This window comes from Parasteatoda tepidariorum, chromosome 10, assembly GCF_982258835.1.
Source record: "Parasteatoda tepidariorum strain Cologne lab strain chromosome 10, Ptep-v5.0, whole genome shotgun sequence".
Taxonomy (NCBI): domain Eukaryota; kingdom Metazoa; phylum Arthropoda; class Arachnida; order Araneae; family Theridiidae; genus Parasteatoda; species Parasteatoda tepidariorum.
In genome coordinates this window covers 101942575-101966828 of record NC_141764.1, presented here as the reverse complement: position 1 = coordinate 101966828, position 24254 = coordinate 101942575, and the positions used below count along the sequence as shown (strand labels likewise).

Genomic DNA, 24254 nt, shown 5'->3' with positions numbered 1-24254 from the left:
AGCTGTTTCAGTGACTGTTGAGCGAAGTCTTCTGGAGCCATGTCATGAATGAACCACATTCATCGAAAATCGTTGAATGAAGAAAGGGTATTTCAATTAAGTAATGTTATATTAAACTATCATTCCAGCAACAGGAATAACTAAGTTTTAATATAGCAATAAAAATCAATAAACTAGCAATTTATTTATTACTGAACAATCCTATTAACTTTCCAGAAAGACGAAACAAAGCAGCAAAAAGAAATTCAGTCGACGTTCGATGCACTTCATAACACTTTTGGAGAAGACCGATTGCATGACTAGAACCTCCCCCTTCCATCTCCCCCTCTGCTCAAATGAATGGGAACATATTATGATGCCCCCCCCCCTTTATAATATTTTATGCATTTCGATTATCAAAAATAATTTTTAAAATTTCAAATCAGTTCTGAGTTCCATATAGTTTGCAAACTTAAAACATTTTGGTTTGAAATTCAAGACAATAAACTAACGTACTTTCGAATCCTATGACAACTTAAAACATTTTGGTTTGAAATTCAAGACAGTATACTAATAACGTACTTTCGAATCCTATGACAACTTAAAACATTTTGGTTTGAAATTCAAGACAGGAAACTAACGTACTTTCGAATCCTACGACTATGGTGAAAGCATGACTAGTGTTGCCATAAAAAGCTCTGCCAGGGCTTATTTTGATAAAAATATTATTCTTTCTTCGGTCCACTTCCTTCAAAATTTTTAATTACTACTCTGTTACATTTTTTACTTCATTTTATAATCGTCGTTGAATAGGCGACCCAATGTTATGGGTTTACAACTGCTAATGTTCAACTCCGTAGCCTTGTCATTTTGAACCCAATCCAGAACACAAGGGAACTCCGGGATCAAGTATTAGGGAGAAATTTGCCATCGTAAAGGCTTTTTCTAGATTTAATAAACTCACATTTGCTGTTACATGGAGAGGAAAAGCTTCCACGGTTATCCTGACGGCAAGGGGACACTAACCCATGATCGGTCTACCACTGAGCATATTTTACGTTAGCACTGTGGTGGGTGCAAGCCGGATGCATAATTCGTATCGACCAGTCATCGCTGGGATTCGAACGCGGTTTATCCCCAGAGCCATCACTTTTCTGTTCTGTTACATTGGTTACAGGTAGACATTTTCCTTAAGGGACACACATCAGAATAACTACAAAGTTTAAAAAAAGAAAATGCGTACGCCACATGCTATTTCTCCAACAGAAACCACACTTCAAAAAAAGAGAGAGAGAGAGAGAGAAAGTGAATACAGTTTTGAAACAAGGAAAATATTATTGATGAAACTATTGAACCATTTGCAAAATAATTTAGAAAGGTTATGAATGTCTACAAAACTCTTTGACATGAATGTTGCAAATATATATTGTTGATGCAGGTGTTTGATCAGTTCAAGTTAAAAGCTTTGATAGCTCTAATATCTTTGTTTTGTCTATCAATAGATAAAATAATATTATGAATATTATTTGAGGCTGAAAATTCATATTTTAAATAGGGATTTTGTTAAAAGGAATCTAAAAATATGGAAGTCTTGTAATTTCTTAAGTCTAGCAGAATCACTGAAAGCTTTCAAAAGACATGAACAAAGGAGAGAAAAATTCTGCTACTGGCTAGTTGTAGTAATCCTGTAACCAGTTGTAATATTTTTAACAGAGCCACTTTATTAAAGATGGGGTAACTTTTCAAAAATAAAACATTTTTACCAATTGAAAAAATTCTTGATCTTAATAAGGAGACATTTCTTTTGAATCCTCTCTCAAATAGGAAATAAAGATATTTGCAGAATATTATAAGATACTAAAAATAATTCCATATTCTTGAAATTATTTTAATAATAAAATATACATAGGGTTCATTTTTAACAAGTGACCATTTGGTGGTGACTGACCAACCATTTTCTAATCACTTATTTTGATAAGTCATGCGACAACTGTTAATTTAACTTTCTAGGGAGAAGAATGACACGTCATTATAGGAAATAAAAATGACAGGGGAAAAAAGAAGAACATTTTATTTTCAGAAAAAAAAATCTAAGATTTCTAGCTCCATTTGGAGGCAAGGGATCAGAGTCCCAGTTAAGAGTGCCCAGGGTTGGATTGACCATAGACCTAAAATTGCAATCACCCTTTGGAGCCCAGTTACTGTGGTAGACCACTTTAAAGGTGATCCAATGTAAATTTCAAACAAAAAGAACGCAGAAAAAAATATAACATACTTTTAAAACAAATTTTCTTGTTATTCATTCCATTTTTAGAATTATGAATAATACTGAAGCCATGATAGAACGTCCCAATTTCAGCAACTGTGGCGAACAGCGTATCGGCCGTTTTAAGTGCAGTGTCTATGTTAAATAAATGGGACCCCACCCACAAAAATCTCAGAGGTTAGGTTTAACTCCCTCCTAAAATATGGAAAAAAATTAAAAGTAAAATACCTCAACACAATATTTCTTTAGCATTTGGAAGACACATAACTGGAATATAAATATATACTATATATATTCACTAGAGGGATCAACCCCCGATAATTGCTATGCAATTACATTTTCGTTCGCGTTCCACTCTCTTCTTATATATATATATATATATATATATATATATATATATATATATATATATATATATATATAAGCACACCAGACAAAAAATTAGTCACCCTTAGAGAAATCATGAAAAAGATCATTTAATAACGTGTAACACCGCCTCTGGATTTGATAACCGCTGGATTCGGTTAGAAAGTGAGCTCACAAGGTTTTGCAAGTACGTCGAATCCAGTTTAAGCCCCTCGTTGAGGATTTGATGGCGCAAATTCACCAAATTGTGATAATGCTGATTTTGGTGTTTTATCCGTTGTTCCAATATGCCCCACAAATTTTCAATGGGGTTCAAGTCAGGTGATTTCGCAGGCCAGCCGAGATGTAATGGAGTGTCTGAGTGTTCATAAAACCAGTCATGTATACTTCCAGCCCCTTGAACTTCGCTGTTGTCATCTTGAAAAATAGTGGTATCGACAACACACTCTGCATGCAGAAGGTGACTGAAAGGCAACTCCGAATTGTCCAGAACATTCAAATAAACATGTTTGATCATGTTAGTGGCCACTTCAGTGAGGGAGCCCAATTCATAATAAGAAAAACACCCCCAGGACATGACAGACCCACCTCCGGCTTGAACCTGCGCTTGCACCCAGTCAGGATGAAATGCTTCATCTGGTCTGCGTTGCACTCGCAGACGTGCGTCTTTTGAATAAATGCAAAAACGTGATTCATCATCATCATCATCAGTAGCTCGACAGTCCTGGGTGGACCCTGGCTTTCTCAAGAAGACTGCACCAGTCCTTTCTTCTGCGTGCCACGGCTTTCCAGTCTCTGACCTTGATTAAGGTAAAGTCCCTTTGGAGGCAATCCGTCCATCTCAGTCGGGGTCTGCCTCTCTTTCTAACTCCAGTTGGCCTTGCCAAAAAGATTCTTTTAGTTGTCCGGTCTATTTCATGCGCTGGATCTTATGGTACTTCAGAATGCCCGGTTCTCTGAATATCCTGTAAAGTTCAGAGTTAGTTCTCCTTCTCCACACTCCCTTGTCACACACACCACCAAAAATGGATCGGAGTATCTTCCTCTCGAAAGCAGCGATGGTCCTCTCATCAGCTTGGGACAAGGTCCAGGTTTAAGATGCGTAAGTGAGAACTGATCTTATTAGGCTTTTATATATTAGCAACTTGGTGTCTCTTTTAATGTTGTCAGATTTAAGGAATTTTCTTATGCCATAAAAGCACTTGTTGGCTGCAGTTACTCTCTTCCTTACTTCTGTGGAAATAGAGTTTTCGGAGTTGATTTCAGAGCCAAGGTAGGTGAAGGAGCTCACCTTTTCAAATTTATACTCTCCAATCTCGATGTGCGTGGAGGTATCGGTATAGTTGCATTGCATATACTTTGTCTTACTCTGATTAATTGAGAGGTGCATTTTTTTGGCCTCTCTTTCCAGGTCCAGGAATGCCTGCTTTAGGTATTTAGGGGTTCCTGCTATGATATCAATATCATCAGCATAGGCCATAATTTGAACAGATTTTGAGAAAATAGTTCCTCAAGTGTTAATTCCTGAATTTCTTACTACTTTCTAAAAACATGATTCGTCAGACCATATTACATTCGCCAGTCAGCAACTGTCCACGTTCGGTAGCTTCTAGTCCACAGAAGTCGCGTAGCTTCATGTGCCCGTGTGAGCAATGACCCCTTAAGAGATGTTTGACTCCATATGTTCATTGCATACAGCTCCCTTAGCAATGTTTTCTCACTAACAGGATGGGATGGATCTTAATTTAGTAACTGAAGCAATTCCTGTCCTGTTTGGTGGCGATTTTGATTGAAAAGTTGTGAAACACGTCTTCGGTCACTTTCATGCAGGATCTTTTTCCGACCACAATTCCGACGGCGTCTTTCGTGACCACGTATATTACACCACTGCTTGTAGACACGTTGAACAGTCAGCTTTGAAACAACAAATCCAGCAACTTCATTCACCATATGACCATTGGCACAGCCAAACATAATTGCCCCTTTTTGCCACTCTATCACATCTTTACTCTTACCCCTATTTACACATAATTTTCGCTTCACACAAAAATGTCTCACTGATAGCTACTTGTCTTTGATCAGGTTGAAGCAATGTGCATGCAGTTGAGCACGTCACTTGACCACTGCGTCATCTAACGAAACCTAAGGATTCATCGGTGCTTGCGCACTTGGGTGGCTGTCTGGTGAGCTTTATATATATATATATATATATATATATATATATATATATATATATATATATATATATATATATATATATATATATATATATATATATATATATATATATATATATATATATATATAAGTAAGTTAAGATATTATAATGGCCCACTTTATTTATCAGACTAAAAAAAAATTTAAAAATTGAAGATAAAATATTTAAAGTTTTAAATAATGTTTGAAGTTTCTTAGAAATTGTGTGAATCAAGTTATGAATAACAAAACCAATAAAGTTTTACTAGGATTTCTGAAAAATTTCATCCTTCTGAAGGTCCTTTTCAAGTGCCTCTCTGGGCTCCATTACTCCCAGTCCGAGAAAGCACCTGGATACAGTCACTCAAATAAACACCTGAACACAATGACCGCAGCAGGAAAAAATCAAAAACGTGAAATGACCAGATTTTGGTTGAAAAAAATACAAATATTCCCGCTGGTAATTTGACACGCCTGCGATACCTGGGGTTTATGAGCAAACAATTTAATAAATTTCCATACATGATTTTAATTTTTTAAAGGTCATGAAATTTTTTTGTTTTGTTTTTCCCTTTCATGGAGTCAAAGAAAAGTTTTTGTTTTCATGTAATGCCAAGAAATTCTGAAGTAAACATGCAATTTTTTTTTCCAAATTTGATGTTTAGACTATCTTAAAAAAAATACCTACCAACATGGTTGCAACTGTAAGCCAATGGAAAACAAATGTTAAGAAGTTAAATGTTTCTTTATGAGGTTCGCAAGCATTGAAATGAAAAATTTCCATGGTACCTAGAATGATGAACCGTTGATACCTAGAATGTTACCAAAAAAATGGGACAGGCAATCTATTTGAGCCCTGTCCCACTTTTTTGCAAGTTCAAAATTTCAGGGTGGCCACTCAAATCAGATTTCAAATTTCCCTGATTTTTCCAGATAAAAATCTTAAAATTTCCAGGTTTTTGTTTCTTTTTTCTTATAAAGTGTAGGATGCGTACAAGAAAAGTGTCTATATTATAGAATATTTTATTCAAAATGTTATTTTTGTAACATATCATCTTGAAAAAAATAATTTATTTTGACAATTTGGCAAGATTTTTTATTTATTTTTTAATGTTTTGGTACAAAATTTTAAATCAAAAATCATATATCGACCAACAAAAGAGTAAAATTAAATATTAATATATAATTGGTACTTAAAAAAACATTTTTTTAAAATTAAAATATGTTATAAAAGGTTAAAATGAAATAGAAATAAATTAGCATTAATGCAACAATTGTAACGATTTGTAGACAAACATTGCTGTGAGCGATTGTAAAAAAATGTGTGATTGGTTGGTTTGCTGAAAAAAATAATTCACAAATTTCTTTGAATGGGAATAGAAAAGCTTTCAGAAAAAGAGTGCAATATGAAATCTATTATTATTAAATTATAATCAACTAATTTTTGGAGAATTTTACAAAGTTAAAAATACAAAAACATTTTGTCAAAATAGGAAAAAAAATTACCACCAAAGCATTGGAACAAACTTGAGCCATAAATGGATTCAGCCCAAGGACAGAATTTAAAAACAGAAGCTAATATCCTAATCCCTTTTTCCATCTCCACCAAAATCTTTCTAAATCGCACAGTCCCCCAGTGGTCAAAGGTTTCTACATTCATTTAGTAACAGTGGGGGAATTTTGGCATTCCAGTTTAACCAAGCTGTAATGGAGCAAATTTTGATGCAAGCGAAGTATCGCTGAGTTGATGATATTTCAACTGTTTGGCGATACATTTCAGTTTAAAAAAAGTAGGTATAATGGATGAAATAATTTAAATTAAGAAAATTAGGAAATAACTTAAAATAGTGAAATTAAAAAAATTATCAAAGAAAAAATTTCCAGCTTTTCTTTATAATTCCCTGATTTTTCGAGGTTTTTATCCAAATTTCCCTGATATTTCCAGGTTTTTCCAGTATAAGAAAAATTCCCTGATAATTCCAGGTTTTCCAGGTGGGTGGCCACCCTGAATTTAATCTAGACCAAAAATATACCAAGGGAAACAAATTTCTTCTGCAAAGTGGGCAACATTGATGCTCTGCCAACCAACGATACAAACAGCTGTTGTGAAAACTCATGGCAGTGCATGGTCTTGAAAAACTCTAACATCTGCATGAAATAAATGGGATAAAACTCTGGCTCTTTTGAAATTTAAAATACCAACAGCCACTTTCAAGACCAGTTTCGTGCTCGGCCTGAAATTACATTCCTTTACAGAAAACCTAATGATGCGTTTCACCCTATCCAAGACTCAAAAGCGGCCTCCCGCATTTTTTTTTTTTTTACCCTTTTTCAGAAAAAGGAAAAAAACGAGTATCATTTTGAATGAAAATTCCCAATGGTACTATAACCACCTGCGGTAAGCAATACATTTAACTGCGATGCAGTCATTTACCAAATCACTATTGTGGTGACCACATAACCGTAGTTCATTATTGCAGATGGTAAAATGAAAAGTTCTGGCACATCCCCATCTTATGTAATATCTTTGTTCCCTTGATGACCAACAAGTTTATTTGGGGGTGGCACCTCAGGAGCTTAAGGTAGACATCATGAAGCTCAAAAAGAAACCATTAGGTTGTTGTAGTTCATTTACGTCGTACGACAGCTTCACAATGGGCTACTGTCTGGGAAACATCCCTGAGAATGATCTGAAGACACCACAATTTTGATCCTCTGCAGAGGGGATGGCACCCCTGCTTTGGTAGCCCGATGACCTGCTCGCGAAGTTGAGCCCTTCACAGTAGAACAGTTTAACGAGGACCAATACCGCACACCCTCGGTCCCTACGCAGACTGATATAAGTGGTGGACCCACCCGCACGTGATGCTTGACTTCAGTGATCTGCTGGGAACCATGTCTTAATGATCAGTCCACTGAGGGACTTTCCCAAAATAGGGTAGTCCATGAATTCGATGGAAAGAATATTGAGCACATTCTCAATTTTTATTACTTTTCAAAGGTCCAATTGTAATTTATGGAAACGTCCTGAAACATGCACATTGCCGCCAGCTCTCGTTATGGACTGTTGACGACGTATCCATTGAGGTGTAAAATTTTACAAATATACTCAGAACGAATGGTTGGTTATGACCAAGCTTCTTAAAAGGCTTTAATAAACAAGATGCTCTGGCTCTAAATCGTAGCTCCTTGAATATTATTCCGTCCGGACAAGGAACATCCTGTCATCAGAAAGAGGTTCTTTTTAGAATATTTTCCAGAGTTTTTTTTTTTAATTTTTACATTTCAAACCTTAAAGTCTTGAAAAATTTTGAAATGTGTTAAATTTCTAAGCATCATTAAATTTGTAAAGTTGGTCCAGAAAACAATGAGGTCTATAATTAGCAAAAGAAACTAGAAATATTTAAAAAAGAAAGACATTTTATTTGGAATTTAAATATTTTTAATGAATATAATGCCTTTTGAAGGCTGTACCCACCCGACCACAGATGTCTACTCGTCTTTATCTATTTCATTTAAATATTTTGATTTCATGCTTCTGAAAGCCATAAAATGTAAAATACTATCAAAAGTTTGCAATAAAAAAAAATTAGAGTTAAACTGAGAAATATGTTCAGAAAAGCAACATTTATTCAAAATAACATCAAGGTAAAAAAAGTATTTTTTTAAAAAAAATACATTTTATAGACTTAGGTAAAATATGTCAGTCCTTTCATGAGTTGAATATGAATTTTATATAACACTGAAAACTTTTAATAATATAAAATACATGAAAAATGTAGCAGTTAACAAATACAGTATAACAAAGAAATAAAAAAATTTAATAAACTAAAAAAATAAAAGTTTAAAATAAAAAATATGAAATCACAGGAACTATACCTTTAAAAAAAAAGATAAAAACAGGAAAGACTTCTTATCACAAAAAAATTAAGCCAACCACTTAAAACAGAGTACAATGACAATAAAAGATGAAATTCTTCATGAACATGAAATTTATGCATCACTAAAAAAAATTTTAAAATTATAAAATATGCAAAATGACATGAAAAATTTAGCAGTAAACAAATACAGTATAACATATAAATAAATCTCAATAAAAATACTAAATATACTGATATATAAAAGTTTCATTCTGAGTTTCAAAAGTTTTTACATTTCTGACCTTAAAGTCTCAAAAAATTTTGAAATGCGATAAAGTTCTAAGCATCATGAAATTCGTAAAGTTGGTCCAGAAAACAATGAAGTGTATAATTTGCAAAAGAAACTAGAAATATTTCCAAAAAACATTTTATTTGGATTTTAATTATTTTTAATGAATTCAATACCTTTTAAAGGCTGCACCCGAGCACAGATGTTTAATCTTGTTTTTATCTATTTAATTTAAATATTTTGATTTCATGATTCTGAAAGCCATAAAAGTAAAATACGATCAAAGGTTTGCAATAAAAAAAATTTAGAAGTTAAACTGAGAAATATGTTCAGAAAAGCAACATTTATTCAAAATAGCATTAAGGGGAAAAAAAGTATTATTTTTTAAAAAAATTCATTTTATGCAATTAGGTAAAATATATCAGTTCTTTCATAGGTTGAATATGAATTTCATATAACACTGAAAACGATAAAATACATGGAAAATGTAGCAGTTAACAAATACAGTATAACAAAGAAATAAAAAATCTCAATAAACTAAAAAATAACAGTTAAAAATAAATGAAATCACAGGAACTATAACTGAAAAAAAAGACAAAGAAAAAAGATATAGACAGAAAACACTTCTTACCACAAAAAAAAAAATAAAAAAAAAAAATAAGCCGCCCAGTAGAGTACAATGACAATAAAAGATGAAATTTTTCATCAATATAAAATTAATGTATCACAAAAATTTTTTTAAAAAGATCAAATATGTAAAATGACATGAAAAATGCAGCAGTAAACAAATGCAGTATAAAATATAAATAAAAAATATCAATAAAAATACTAAAATATAAAAGTTAAATATAAATGAAATCACAGAAATTGTAAAACAGGAAAATTATGATATTGCAAAAAATTGAGCCAAGAACGTAAACTTAAATACAAGATGAAATTTAAGATTAAAGTTCAATGAAAATTTCTGCCCCTGCCATTGGCTGTTGTATAATGATTTTTCCCTCTGCATGGAGACCTATAATTAAAATTAATTAATTTTGAAATGGCATCATAAAATATATAATATTAAAGAACCATTCAGTTTCAATTAGTTTTATTTATTTTTGATTATTTTCTTTTACTTAAGTGTAAATTGTTAAAAAAAAAAAATTTGAGGAAATATTCTAGAGAATGCTTAACAAGAAAAAAAAATTACAATGAATTCTATTTTATTTTAATGCTCTAATATAGATCACGTAAGGCTGTTAATGTTGGGAATTTTTATCTTCCTTTGCTTGACAGCCCGGAGTGGGCTTCTGGCATTCTCTAGAACATTTCTCTATGTTTTTTTTTTATTTTTTTTACCAGGTCTTACCAGTTTAATACCCTGATGGTTTTAAAATGATAATGGAGTCGAAGTTTTGGAAGTCTTTTAGCCCTGTAACCAATTTGTTTGTGCTTGAATTTTTCATGTGTTGGGCTAGTTGTATTTAAACAGAAAATGTGTCCTACAAATCTTGCTGTTTAATTTTATTACATCAATATCCTTTTAAATCCCTGTTGCAGTTCTCCCCATTGGGTTGGGAATTTTACCTACATATTATAGTTCCTTTGTTGCTTTATTTGGGGATTTCTAGTACTATTGTTCCAATTTCATAGTCTTAAAATTTTAAATCCAGCTCAAAAGACTTCTAAAACTAGTATTTAGACTAATTTGTCTTCATGGAGTTAGATGCTTTGAAACTAACTTTCATTTGTGTTACATTAAGAAAAACTATGAAAACTTGTTAGAATGATAAAAGAGGCAATTAATCAGTTTTATATTATCCACGTTCACATCAAATTAAGAGAAAGAAATAATCTGAATTGGTTCTTTACACTGCAGTTATGAAAACCTAAAAAGATTTTTAAGAACTATGTTCTTAATAAGTAAATTCTCCAAATTATGTGTAAAAGCTTAATTTTTTTTCAAAGAGCTTTATTTTAATTAGATAGGATTTAAATTGAAACAATGTTTGATGTTCAATGTTTAATAAAAACAAACTTTTTAATCATAATACTATGGTGCCACTTTAGAAAAATTTTAAGGCTGAACTTACTTTTTGACAAATTAACAGGGTCTAGCACTACTTAAAAAAATATTCAGAAATTTATAGCTCACTTTCCATAGGAATGGTCCACATATTATACCAATGATTGATTATTTTTTCAAAAACATATTTTCTTCATTGTATTGGTTTTTTTTCTAAAACAACAACAAAAAAAGCTAACCTTGTTTTTTTTTTGTTGTTTTTTTTGCTACTTGCTGAATTGCACCACTAACTTTTTCTTGGAGTTATTTATATTTCTACTCATTTTACATTTTATTATAAATACTTTGTCCAAAATCGACCCATTTAATATTTTTTAAAATAATCTTAGTTTAACTTTGCCTATTATCTTAAAAATGCCTCATAAAAAACACAAACTAAAGTAATTCAGTCAATTTAATTCTTTCATTGTGATGTGATATAATTACATGATCATGTTGCGATAAATATGAAAGACAACAATGTTTTTATTAAAAATAATAAAAAAAATTTATTTATTTTAACAGAAAACAATCTTTATATATTTTTAAAGGAAAAGTTAATATTTATAACTTAATTTGGAAAACAAATCAAAAATAAATATTTATTGGAGGATGGAAAATCAGTGAACTGATTTCAGTCCTGAAGACTGAAGAGTGGCACCTACGTTATACAGATTATTTTATAACAGGGGTTCAATTTTCCATAATCTGAAGTACAATAATTCATGTTAACAAAATTCAAATCAGTGTATTTACTACTTGATTCTTATCTAACATAGACGCACGGATGCATTGGTAGAGATTCTCTACATTTGTGGAAACTTTTTTTCTCGTAACATTACAAAAAGTTATCCACGAAAAAAAAAGTAGGTAGGGAAAAAAGCAGACAACATAATCAAATTTATGGGAGGTTGTTTAGTTGTATGCGTGCTTCTACTGAAGAGAAAAGATGAAACTGCTCATTTACCCCAAAAATTAGTGATCCCATTGTTGGCGACTATCACTTTACAATGAAAATAAACAATTACAGTGACAGTAGGAAATCTTTTAAAGTAATTTCATTTGTTAATAAAAATGAAACATAATTACCGAAGTTTGACAAAAAAAGTTGTGAAGAATTACGGGAGCAAAATCATTAATATTATTTCATTCTCAATATGATAATAATTACTTAACACTAAACGTGCCAACACTTTACAATACAGTACAACAAAAATAACCGGGTTTTTTTACTAGTTATGGTATGTTTAGTACTAATATCAATGCAGTTCTTTCTTATAACTATTTAGATTAATCTTCCTCTAATGTTCTTAATGTTAACGTGCATGAATATTTTGCTTTGTCACGAATAAATAAATATGTTAAATAGTTAAATGTTTTTTGTCAATCATTCTGTACTCAAATACTATGAGTCTGGAGACACTTTTGGATTGCGTGAACATATACTTAATTTTATTATCTTACTATGAGACCTAATATTAATAATATTATACACAAATTCACAAATAAATAAAAAAATATAACATTGAAGTGTTATTTTTTTTATTTATTTACTTAGTTTATTTAATTATTATTATTATTATTCTCAACTAAAAACAAAAGTTTAGAACACTTGATAGGTAAACTAGTGAATGAACAGTTAAAAATATATAAAATTAAAAAAAAGATTTTAAAAGTTTTTCTCAAGATTTTTTGAAAACAGTAGCTTATTATCTTACAATACGAAACTATTTGACACTGAATTGAATTACCTAGTCACATGGTCTTTTCTTGAAAAACGATTGAAAACTTTTTCAAGGAACTTTTCTTGAAACATGGTTCTATGAATTTTAAAATCGTTCTATCGTTGACTTTTAGCTGTTTGCCTCCTACGATATCATTTGAGAACATCAGTTTCAATGAGGATTTGAAATCCCGTGCTACTAAGCAAGAGGATCATCCTGAACTTCTATTACAGTTAGCCCCATTAATAATATCCGTTCTGAGGCTATCTACACACAAAAAGGGAACCATTTTTTAAAAGCTGTTTTTTTTTTTCACTGAAAACCTGTCAAATTTTAGTCTCTCGAAGGATGATTTTTTTTCGGCGAAAGTAAAATAAAAATTGAATTACCATTATAAACAGAAATATCTGTTTTCTTCAAAAATAATAATATATATTATCATGCACTTATAAGTAGTGGTGTTCAAAATCATTTTAAATTAAATTAAAAAATCCCAGAAAGAAATACGAAGCATACATTTTACTACCCATTTAAATGTAAAAACACAAATTTTACACAAAATGCATAAAAGTTGACAGCTATGTACATAACAGTGGTATTCAATATTTATTAGATACACCTCATAAAAAGTAATGTATAAAAACTGAATGATTACTAAAGATTTGCAAAAACTTGAAAATGAATGCTAAAAATCATGCTTTCATATTAAAGTGATTCAAATTTTCAAGAAAATAAACATAAAAAGGCACATAAAAACTAAGTTGTATTACTAAACATAAAAAAAAATTTAAATTTGAATCTTTTTTTTTAAATGGACAATAAACAATGAATCACCACCTGCTTTAGTTCTGAGTTGATTAGTTTAAAAATTTTCTGTATCTAATTTAAGACTAGAACAAGTACTTTTAATCCTGAAGCTGATGCACTTTTCATTGTCTAAGAAAATAACATTTGGCGAATTCTTAACAAGTAATCAGACATAGTAAAATTGATCAAATTGAAAACAAGCAATGTGTCATAATAAAACAGGGAAGATCTCTACTAAGATTTAAAAACGTTAAAGGTGACTCTTCGAAAATATCATGCATTTAATGCTCTGGAGTGCATAATAAAACATTTTAAAGCAATGAGAAAGAATTTTCTTACTGAGCAATGAGTTGAAAAGAGAGGCTACACGTTTCTTAGTGGCATGTGTTTTCTTCAGCACTGCACTGAAAGTGGTGACATTGGGTATGATGCTAGCACCAGCAGTCTCCTTGATCAATTCATAAGCTTCGTCCAGAATTTCACTCATAGGAGGTGGAGAGGGTGGAGGTGGAGTACGCTCAGGTGAAACAAAACACTCTGAAATGTTATGATTATATGAAAAGGTAAACACTTGTTTTCCACATCAGTTTCATGTGTTACAAAAAATTATTTCAGGATGATCACTAAAACTCCTTAAATTTTCCTGATTTATTGGGTCAATTTTAACAGGTAGCAACCTTGTTTACAGACATATTTTACATAAAGTATTAAAATAGGTGGTATTTTACAAACATTGAGTTTCTATCACTATTTTAATAATACTATTGAGAAGAGAAAAAAGTACTTTGTTTAAAAAATATTGATTTACTTCTAAAAAAATAGATACAAACAGATGTGGAAAATAGATGTGATTCTAAAAATAGCTGCGGAAGATCACACAGCATAGGAAGGATTGCCTGTTTGAGTAATGTATTTTGCTTATTTTATTGTGTTTAGTTTATAAACTTTTGCTCCTTTTACTTCCTTAACAAAGCAAACTATTTTATAAAACACAGTGAATGTTTATAAAGCATCTTTAAACTTGTTTCTACTCAAAATCATAAAGTCAAAGTTCAGATTTTTAAACAATTCTTCATCTATAACAATTTAATGAAAACATGGAGGGGTGCTGCAATTATTTGTAGGTATTAAATACTCTTTGAAATGTCAAATATTTAAAATCTCAAACTAAAAGATAAACAATTGGTAGAACTAAATCATACAAAAAAAAAGTTCTGAAAATTTTTGTTACTTTTGAGTTAACCAGTAGGCTAAAATTTTTAATGGGTGAGTTTTTATTGCTTATTGAAAGCATACTGTCCATCAACTGATAATTTAGAAAATTAAATAAATATATATACATATTAAGGATATAAATAAAATTTAAGAATAAACGGCTCTGTTTACATATATCTGGGAACACAGCAGGTTTGTGCTGCATCAAACAAAGGCAACACAGGGAGCTGTTTTCTGTTCTACATTACATGTTTCATTGAGTTCTTTTTGTAATTCTAAACACAGAATTTATAAATTTGGTTATTTATAGGCATAGAAGTTCAGGTTTATGACAATTACTTTCAAAGTCAATAGAACTTTTAAAATCCCATCCATCTTCCTATCGCAAAAACGGCCTTAAAAATTAAATTAGTTTTAGGTAATAAATTAATTTCGTTTTATAAACCAATTATAATCTCAAAAATATTTTTTAAAAAAATGATACTATAAAGGATTTCATATAGATTTTTGGATAAAAGAATAATTGTTTTTTTTTAAATGCATAAATAATTCATATTTCAATTTAAAAAAATATATGACATAGAGAAAGCAACCTTCAGGCATCCGATGTGATCTTCTCTCTGGCTGTTGGGTGTCAGTTACAGGACCAGGAGTATCAATATCAACCAATGGCATGGAAAATCTAGCTTCAGCAATTGCTGGTTCCAAATCAGAATACAAAATCTCATAATCCTCTTCTTGATGAGACTGCGGAGGGGATCTCACATTTTCTTCAGCTCTGATTGTTCTATTAGAAACACAATTCAGGAATAAGAACAAACAATAAAATACTGTTATTTTTTTAAACTGGGGTGTAAACTTTCCAAACTAGTTATCGAAGCCGTGATGACTCAGGGGATAGAGTGTCCGCCTTCCAACAAGATGAACAGGGTTCGAATCCCAGCGATGGCTGGTCAATACGAATTCCACACCCGGCTTGCACCGACAACAGTGCTGGTGTAAAATATTCTCAGTTATAGACGGATCATGAAATAGAGTCCTCTTACCATTGCAGGGTGGCCACTCAAATCAGATTTCAAATTTCCCTGATTTTTCCAGGTTTTCCAGATAAAAATAACGTGTAGGATGTGTACAAGAAAAGTGTCGGTATTATAAAATATTTTATTCAAAATATTATTTTTTTAACATATCATCTTGAAAAAAATATTTTTTTTTTACTATTTGGCAAGATTTTTTATTTAATCTTTAATGTTTTGGTACAAAATTTTGAATCAAAAATCATTAATACAACAATTGTAAAGATTTGTCGACATACATGAGCGATTGTAAAAAAATGTGATTGGTTGGTTTGCTGAGAAAAAATAATTCATAGATTTCTTTGAATGGGAGTAGAAAAGCTTTCCAAAAAAGGGTGTCTATTATTAATGATACATAGTTATAATTTAATAAAGTCTATTATTATTAAATTATAACCAACTCATTTTTGGAGAATTTCATACAATTAAAAATACAAAAACATTTTGTCAAAATAGAAAAAAAAATTACCACCAAAGCATCGGAACAAACTTGAACCATAAATGGATTCAGCCCAAGGACAGAATTTAAAAACAGAAGCTAATTTCCTAATCCCTTTTTCCACCTCCACCAGAAACTTTCCTAAATTGCACAGTCCCATAGCAGTCAAAGGTTTCTACATTCGTTTAGCAACCGTGGCAGAATTTTATGCAGCATTCTAGTTTAACAGAGCTGTAACGGAGCAAATTTTGATGCAAGCAGAGTATCGCTAAGTTGATGATATTTCAACTGTTTGGCGATACATTTACATTTAAAAAAAGTGGGTATATTGGATGAAATAATTTAAATTAAGAAAATTAGTAAATAATTTAAATTGGTGAAATTAAAAAAATGATCAAAGAAAAGCTGGAAATTTAAAATTCCCTGATTTTTCCAGGTTTTTATCCAAATTTCCCTGATATTTCTAGGTTTTTTCCAGTATAAAAAAATTCCCTGATAATTCCAGGTTTTCCAGGTGGGTGGCCACCCTGCATTGAGCTACCTGTGGGAGGTCTTCTTGGTTTTCCTCTGCATGTAACGCAAATACAAGTTAATTCATTCAAAAAGTCCTCCATGAAGGAAAATTTCTCCCAATACTTGATCCAGGAGTTCCCTTGCCTTCTGGATAGGGTTAAAAATGACAAGGCTACGGAGTTGAACATCAGTGGCCGCAAACCCGAAAAATCGGGTCGGCTGTTTAACGCCGGTTATAAAATAAAACAAAACTAGTTATCGGTAATCAGAAATATAATAACAAAATATATACATTTTTAAAATTCAAATTAGCTCAATTTTAAGGCATACTCAATTGTATATAGAATGTTAATAAAATTATGCGTGACTTAACATTTATAAAGTTACGCTTAGATTAAGGCACTAAATTAATACAGCACTGAAACCTTATACTTTATTATAAAATTGATCATTCAGAATCAATGTTTGAATTTTTGATTAAATTAGAGCCTCTTTTTATTGTCCTGTATTTTAACTACTAAAAATTCTGATTTGAATTGTATCTTTTTGCTTTTCTATAAAGAGAGTAGATAAAGTCCCAAGAGTTTCCAGGCTTTGTAAGTGGTTCAAATTAAAAATCAGGACATACTTTTTTGTGTAATTTTAGATCATTTTTAAGAAGGATAAATGAAGGATAAACAAATAGTGCAATCCATTAGTTTGAAAGTTTTGTATTGAGCAGCATATGTCTTTAATTCTCCACAACATTTCTTAAAAAGAAATATGGACAACATCAATTATTTTCAAATAAAAAATCAAAATGAGGATAAGTTGATCAGAAATGATCTTAAACGGTATAATTTTGCGCACATATAATGAGAATCCTCGGAACATGAATTTTCTTGTCTTGGGAAATCAATCCTTCAATACAAAGATAAATCGAAATATGTTTGAAAGGAACTAAATTGTATATGATGAGAATAAATATATACAAAAATAAACAGACAATAAGTATACATAATATATCATAATCTGGAAACAAAGATCAAAATAAAAGGGGAAAGATACTGAGAAATTAAACAGTTACTAAAATTTATTGCACATTGTAAAAGTACTTATAATTTCACAATAAATGAAATGTATAAGAAATGAAAAACAATGCAATTTAATGAACAAGAGAAAAATTTACAACTGAGAAATGACACTAAGTTTATCTTTAATATAATTTTTCCAATCAAAAATTGAAAATATTACAACAACAAAAAAAGCGACAGCAAAAATGAAAGACAAGACTAAAACAAGATTATAAATTGAACAATGAGTAATTAATGAATGGTCTTTACAATCAAACTAACAAATTTTGTGATTTTTAAGAAGTATTAAGTTTTATCATTTCAAAATAAAAAGATGATTTAAGCATTTAAAAATAACTGAAATTTAAAATATATCAAAACTATGCAATAAAAATTAGTGAATAAAAAACCCAAATTTAATGAGTATTTTGATAACTTTTTAAAATAAATTAATAGTCATTGTTATAAAGATTTGTTGCAATCTGAAAATAAAATGGAATACGACTTTATTACTCCATATTCGATGATGCAAATTTAAAGTGAAAGCTATTAATTTAAGACCTTTTCTCACTCTAACTCCTTTTCGTTTGAAACACGTTTCAGAATTTTTGAATAAAAACATACTTGTTTTGACTTTGATAAGTCTAGTTTTTCTTATTTCTTTTACAATGAAAGAAATATTTAAAAAATCGAACAGATTCTTTTAAAATCGTAAGTTTTTAAGTTGTTGTATTTATATCTGGACCAGGATAACTTGTTGGAAAGTAAGATAAGATTTCTTTGCTATTTTCATTTCTTGTTTCTAACAAATAATTTTTTTTATTTACTGCTTTTAGAATTGTTTAAGGGGAAGAAAAAAAATTATGGTAGATCTGTTGGAAACAAAACTTTTGGTAGTGAAGAGGGGGAAAATTAATTTAAACAGATTACAGAAAATCTCAAAAACAGTAATTATTATTACTAAACCGTAATCTTCACTATGAAATCGTAATAATTATGGATAATTTGTAATAGTTGGTACCCCAGGTTTCATATTATATACAAATAACTCATTTTATTGTGCAATATCACAACTAAAAAGGCAAATAATATATTGGAAAGTAATAAATTAGAATATATATAACAGGGTTGCCACAGAAAAAATTGAACAAAATAGTTGCTTATATTAGCCCAAAACATGAAAATAGTACCCAAAAACTAGGAAAATAGTTGCCTAGCGAAGAACAAAAATTCATCAAAAATATGACTAAAATTTTGTTAATGACTTAATCGTCATATACCATGATCCATTCAGTCAAGTTGGTGGCAAATATGATGATTTTTATATAAGCGCAAATGTTTATATATATGAAAAGTGATTACTCAAATTCGAAATTCACGCATCGTAATATCGCATTAAATTTATTAATTTTTTAAAAATCATGCGGAATTTCGTAGCAATAATCATTGAAAAGGCGATCGAGAAATGAAATAGACTTACAATGGAGTGTGTGCAGATTGAACCAATTAAAAAGTAAAGACTCAAATTTGCAATTCAAAATTTTCAAAATTTTTTAAGGAAAAAAAAAGTTTAGTGTGTTCAGAAACTATCTTGTGGGGTTCAGATTTTCCACTCAAATTATGCTTTAAAAAAAAAACATTGCTAGGAGTTTAGAAAAGTCTCCCAATAGTCTCCTTTTCCTGGAAATAGTTGCGTTTCCAGCCTTTTCAGGCAAAAAAAGTTGCCATAGTCGCCTTATGCCAAAAATAGTTGCAAATAGTTGTATTTTAGTCGTCTGTGGCAACCCTGATATAAATATATTTTGTAATTACCTAGCAGTAGCAGATAGAGTACTAGATGCTTCAAGAGCTATAAATAAGAGAGAAAATAATAAATAAAGAGTTGTAATAGCTTAACTTCACTTTAAAGTTCATAAATATAATAATACTTCCGATGGAGGCAGACTTCAAAAAACCAGATGCCGATCTATCCCTTGTTTTCTCCCTCTCGTGCTCCTAGAGAAAATAAAAAAATTCCAAATCAGAAACAGCAGTGTTAGAACAAAAATCAGAATGTAAGCTAATATTTTAAGTTCCAAATTGAAACTAACTAAACGTTTCAAAAGTACTAAAGAGTATTTTATTTAAAAAAATTCAGTGCTGAGAAAATAGAATTCGAAATAAGAAACAGTGTTTGAAAAAAATTAAGTTTGTTTTATTTTATTCTTTTAAAACAGAATGTAAGATATTTTGAGTCTGAAGTTGAAACTAACTAAACGAATCAAAAGCACCTTGATCTGCATTGATCCAACTAAATGTCCATACTTGTGGCAGTAATGACATGGACCAATGACATTGTTTTTTTTTCCTACCATTAATTTAGAGTGAGATTATTTTCTGTCGCCATATCTTTCTTAAAAATCTTTACTTATAGAAGAAATATTGAAAGCACTAACATCGGACAAATATCAGTTTTCACCTGCTTTCTTCTCTTATCAGTTCTTCAGCAATTTTATCAATAGTAAAATTTTTATCTTTCCAACAATAAATCAACTGAACTATACCGGAGAATTCAGGTGGTAGATGCCTTATTGCTCGAAAGCCTCGAAACAACTGATCCAATTAACGACCCGCTTCACTAAACTTTTTTACTACTGTTTTAAGACAAGCAATAAAATACTTATACTTTCATTTGCTTGATACTTTATACTAAAAAACTCATCAAGTATCTGAATAAGTCTAGCTCTTTTTTTAGCTCAACTTGTTGAACCAATTTCTCCAAAGCTTTCTTCCCCTCTAAACAATCTTAAACAAATTTAAATAAATGTTTATTTCAACGCTAAACTCTGCTGTTGGTCCACACAAACTACCTCAAGCAGGAAGGGTTAGGAGAACACATTCTTCTTGAAACTTGCTTTCTGTAATGAAAACTTGGCCTTGAATTCTTCCTGACCAAAAGTGAGAGGAGTAAATAACAAAAAATCAATTGTAAAAATTGGTTTTAAAAAAGAAGGAAGGACTTAATACCTTATTGTTACATATTAAGTATTAAACATACTTATTATTTTTAACATACTTATTATTATTACTTTTAATAAATTCAATATTACACATAAGAAAAACTATTACAAATAAATAATTATTTATTTTTTTGTAGTTTTTCAGGAGAAAAGGTTACAAGATTAAAAAAATGAAAAAAATAACTAAAAATAAATAAATAAGGGATTAAGAATTATTTGCATCTCAAGTAAAAAACTTAAAAATCTAAATCTCAAATATTTCCATTTCCTATCTGGGATGAAACCATTAGGTGAAAAATTTCGAAACAGTTCTTTTTTTTACATATAGATCAGTTTACTTATAACGCTTTAGAATGACAAAATTGATATTTTTGAATAAAAATTATCAATTCTCAAACCACATATCCTTCTCTCTTTGCATTATATCAAAAAGTTAATTGTAAAGTAAAAGTTAATTAACTCCTTTGTAAACAATATCATCCTATGACAAATTCTTGATCCGCTAATTCCGTTTACCCAGGATGTAGATGTGAAGTTAGTTTCGTTTTACGCTAATTTTAAGTTATAACTTTAAAAATTTCAAGTCAATTTTAAACATACTGATTTGATTTTTAAGAGTTATGAACTATTCAAAATAATCAAGATTATGCGATTACCCTACGTATGCATGTTCCTCGTTACTGGCTTAAATATATATATAAAATGAATATTTCAAGTCGGTTTCAAAATCTGCTTATGGAAAAAAATATCTAATTAAATGCTTAATACATATATTTCTTTTGATACTATGAGTTTTATGCTCCATCCTCAATACAAAATTGACAGTTATACTAGTAGTCATTCACTTAAAATTAAACCACTTCTACTTACGACAGACTCTGATACAGAAATTCGCCTTCTCACTGGACGGATCAGTTCATCACTTTCTTCTGAAATGAAACACAGAAATAATTATTTATCTTAATTTCAACTATTGAACTGAGTGATTCTTTAATGAAATATATTCTAGTGAAGATTTAAAGTATTTGTAAACTAAAATGTAAAAGATTCAATTGGATTTTCAGGTAAAATTTTAAAAAATAATGATAGATAAATGCTTATTTTCTATAATACTAATATTCAAAAATTCTATAATACTAATATTCAATTCTATAATGTTGCTATTTCAAGCTCAAGTTTTTTTATTATTATTATTACTACTATTATTATTTGATAATTTCATGACATTAAATAGTTTTTCATAACAATACATCTAAACAATTTAAAAACATTATCAAACTGTGAAAAAAAAAATTTTCTTCTAAAAGTTACTAACAATTTAAAATTTACATTCAAAGACAGTTTCAAAAATGGATAAAACCGTGATGTCATATTTAACATCAAAAATCACAGCTATAAAATTTTTTAAATAATTTTTTTTTCATCTTACATTTACTTTGTCTGTAGTGTTTTGCTGTTAATTCACTCTATGAGATAACTCACGGCAGTTGTTAAGAGTTAATATATCAGTTCTCTATTTAGTTCTAAATCTGTATTTCAGTATAAATTCCCAGTCAAGTATCATCTTACCTTTGTGCTAGGAATCATATGCTAAAATATAGACACAATTGTTTACTGATATATTGCTTTTAAATTTTTAAAAAAAAATGACTTACAAAGTAAAAAAAAGAGGTCTTACTGAAAAAGAAATTAAAAAATTGTTGCAGGAGATCTCGGGGAAATTAGTCTGATGGCGTTGAAGTTGATATTACTTCCATAAACATTGAAGAGGAATTCCAGAAAAACACCATTAGTGAATAAGAGGACAACGAAATCATGAAGAAAAAAAATACAGCAGAAATAAATGTGCAAAAAAGGATCCGGATTTTTGCTATGCTGTTTTTAGAGTTCTAGATAACCTTATTTGAAATAAAGTAAATTCTAAAAATTCAGACAGTGGCTATGTTCCTGCTTATAATGTTCTACAAGAAATAGCAGGACTAAAATCTTTTGCACAGACTCTTGTTTTTTATGACAAAGTGCTTTCAAGCTTTTCACTGACAATGGTATCTTGTTGCATATAAAGAAATGCACAGAATCAGACACACATCAGCAATTTGGATATAAAGACTGGATGACGGTATAGTTCAAGAAGAAAAAGGTTTAGATTTATAGTGTTGTCTGAGGCACAGGGAATAACATTTTTAAAGAACTATCTCAAGAGATAGATTCAAAGAGGAAAAAAGATTGTTGAAGTTCGATGAAAAGATATCAAGACCTACTGGATTACAAACTGATAAATTTGCTCTTGCATCAGAAATGTGGAATAAATTTATTGAAAACTGTACTGGCCGGGGCAAAATATTGCAGTTGATGTACAATTATTGGTATCAAACGCTAAATGTAGATTCAGGAATATATGCCTAACATACAAATCCGATAAATTTAAAATAAAATTTTGATTATCTGTTGACGTCAAAACTAAATACCTCTTGAATAGATTTATTTTTAACTGGGAAAAGATGAAAAGCAAATCCTTATCTGAAAATGTGGTCATTAAATGAACAGAAACTCATCTAAACAATTACAACTATTGTATAAGTCACACATTATAGGAACGGCAGAAGAGAAATTCTTGAATAATATGTGCTTTATTCATTGAGGACAGTGGAACATGACAACTATCTATCAAGCCAAAAGAAACAAAAGTGTTTTTCTACTGAGTTCATTACATTTTGCTGTAGAAAGTTACCCGATTCAAAAGCATTGAAGCATGGTGCGGATATTCGTGATGTCCTAAATATTCCTTCTAGACAATAAACTACACTTATTTTTTTAATATCATGCGGCTGGATAATTTAAGAAAGGGTGACAAGAAAGTCCATCAACAGGAGAGATTAAAATTAGATGAAGAAAGGTACTTGTGGTTTCCCACAAATCATTACTGATGCTTCAGAGATAAAGTATCCAGAGATGCAATGGAAACAAGAACATAGTGCATTCAGTTATATGCGAAAAATATACTAGAAAAATTTTTGAAAATTAGATTTGCATTAATTCCTAATATGCATTTGTGATTTTAATCATTCAATAAAATTTAAATGAAATGCTTTACACAATACCCCTTCAGCTACATTTATAATAATATAACAGACACAGAAAATATTTTTCACTTACGGAATGAAAGAATAAATCATTCTGCAAGTGAGCATATTAATAATAAATATTTTATCAATTGTGTTTCGTTTTAGTTTGCATTACTTTAAACTTGTAATACTATTTACTTGAAATCAACTATATCAAATGAGTGAATTATTAAATTAGTTGTAGTATGATCCAATTGTTTGCCTAGTAATTGATACAACAGTATTTCAAAAATTCAACAAACTATCATGTAACATTAAATATGTGTTATGAAATGTACGCAAAAATGACATATTTTTG

General features: G+C 30.1%; 1 protein-coding gene across 2 annotated transcripts in view; it reads right to left on the bottom strand.

Annotated features, from left to right (window-relative positions):
• Nucleotides 1-8950: 8950 nt before the first annotated feature.
• The window catches only part of LOC107448911 (meiotic recombination protein REC8 homolog), a 64358-nt gene continuing 49054 nt past the window's right edge, over nucleotides 8951-24254 (bottom strand). Inside the window, exons 13-18 of one of the 2 annotated variants that reach the window (XM_087153525.1) lie at nucleotides 21702-21760; nucleotides 19761-19827; nucleotides 19645-19681; nucleotides 15346-15539; nucleotides 13877-14074; nucleotides 8951-9971 (exon numbers count right to left, since the gene is read on the bottom strand). In XM_087153525.1, the coding sequence (XP_087009651.1) occupies nucleotides 9901-9971; nucleotides 13877-14074; nucleotides 15346-15539; nucleotides 19645-19681; nucleotides 19761-19827; nucleotides 21702-21760 (626 nt within the window). In that variant the 3' untranslated portion in view covers nucleotides 8951-9900. The remainder of the gene's footprint in view (nucleotides 9972-13876; nucleotides 14075-15345; nucleotides 15540-19644; nucleotides 19682-19760; nucleotides 19828-21701; nucleotides 21761-24254) is intronic. The other variant, XM_087153526.1, reaches the window with a different exon arrangement.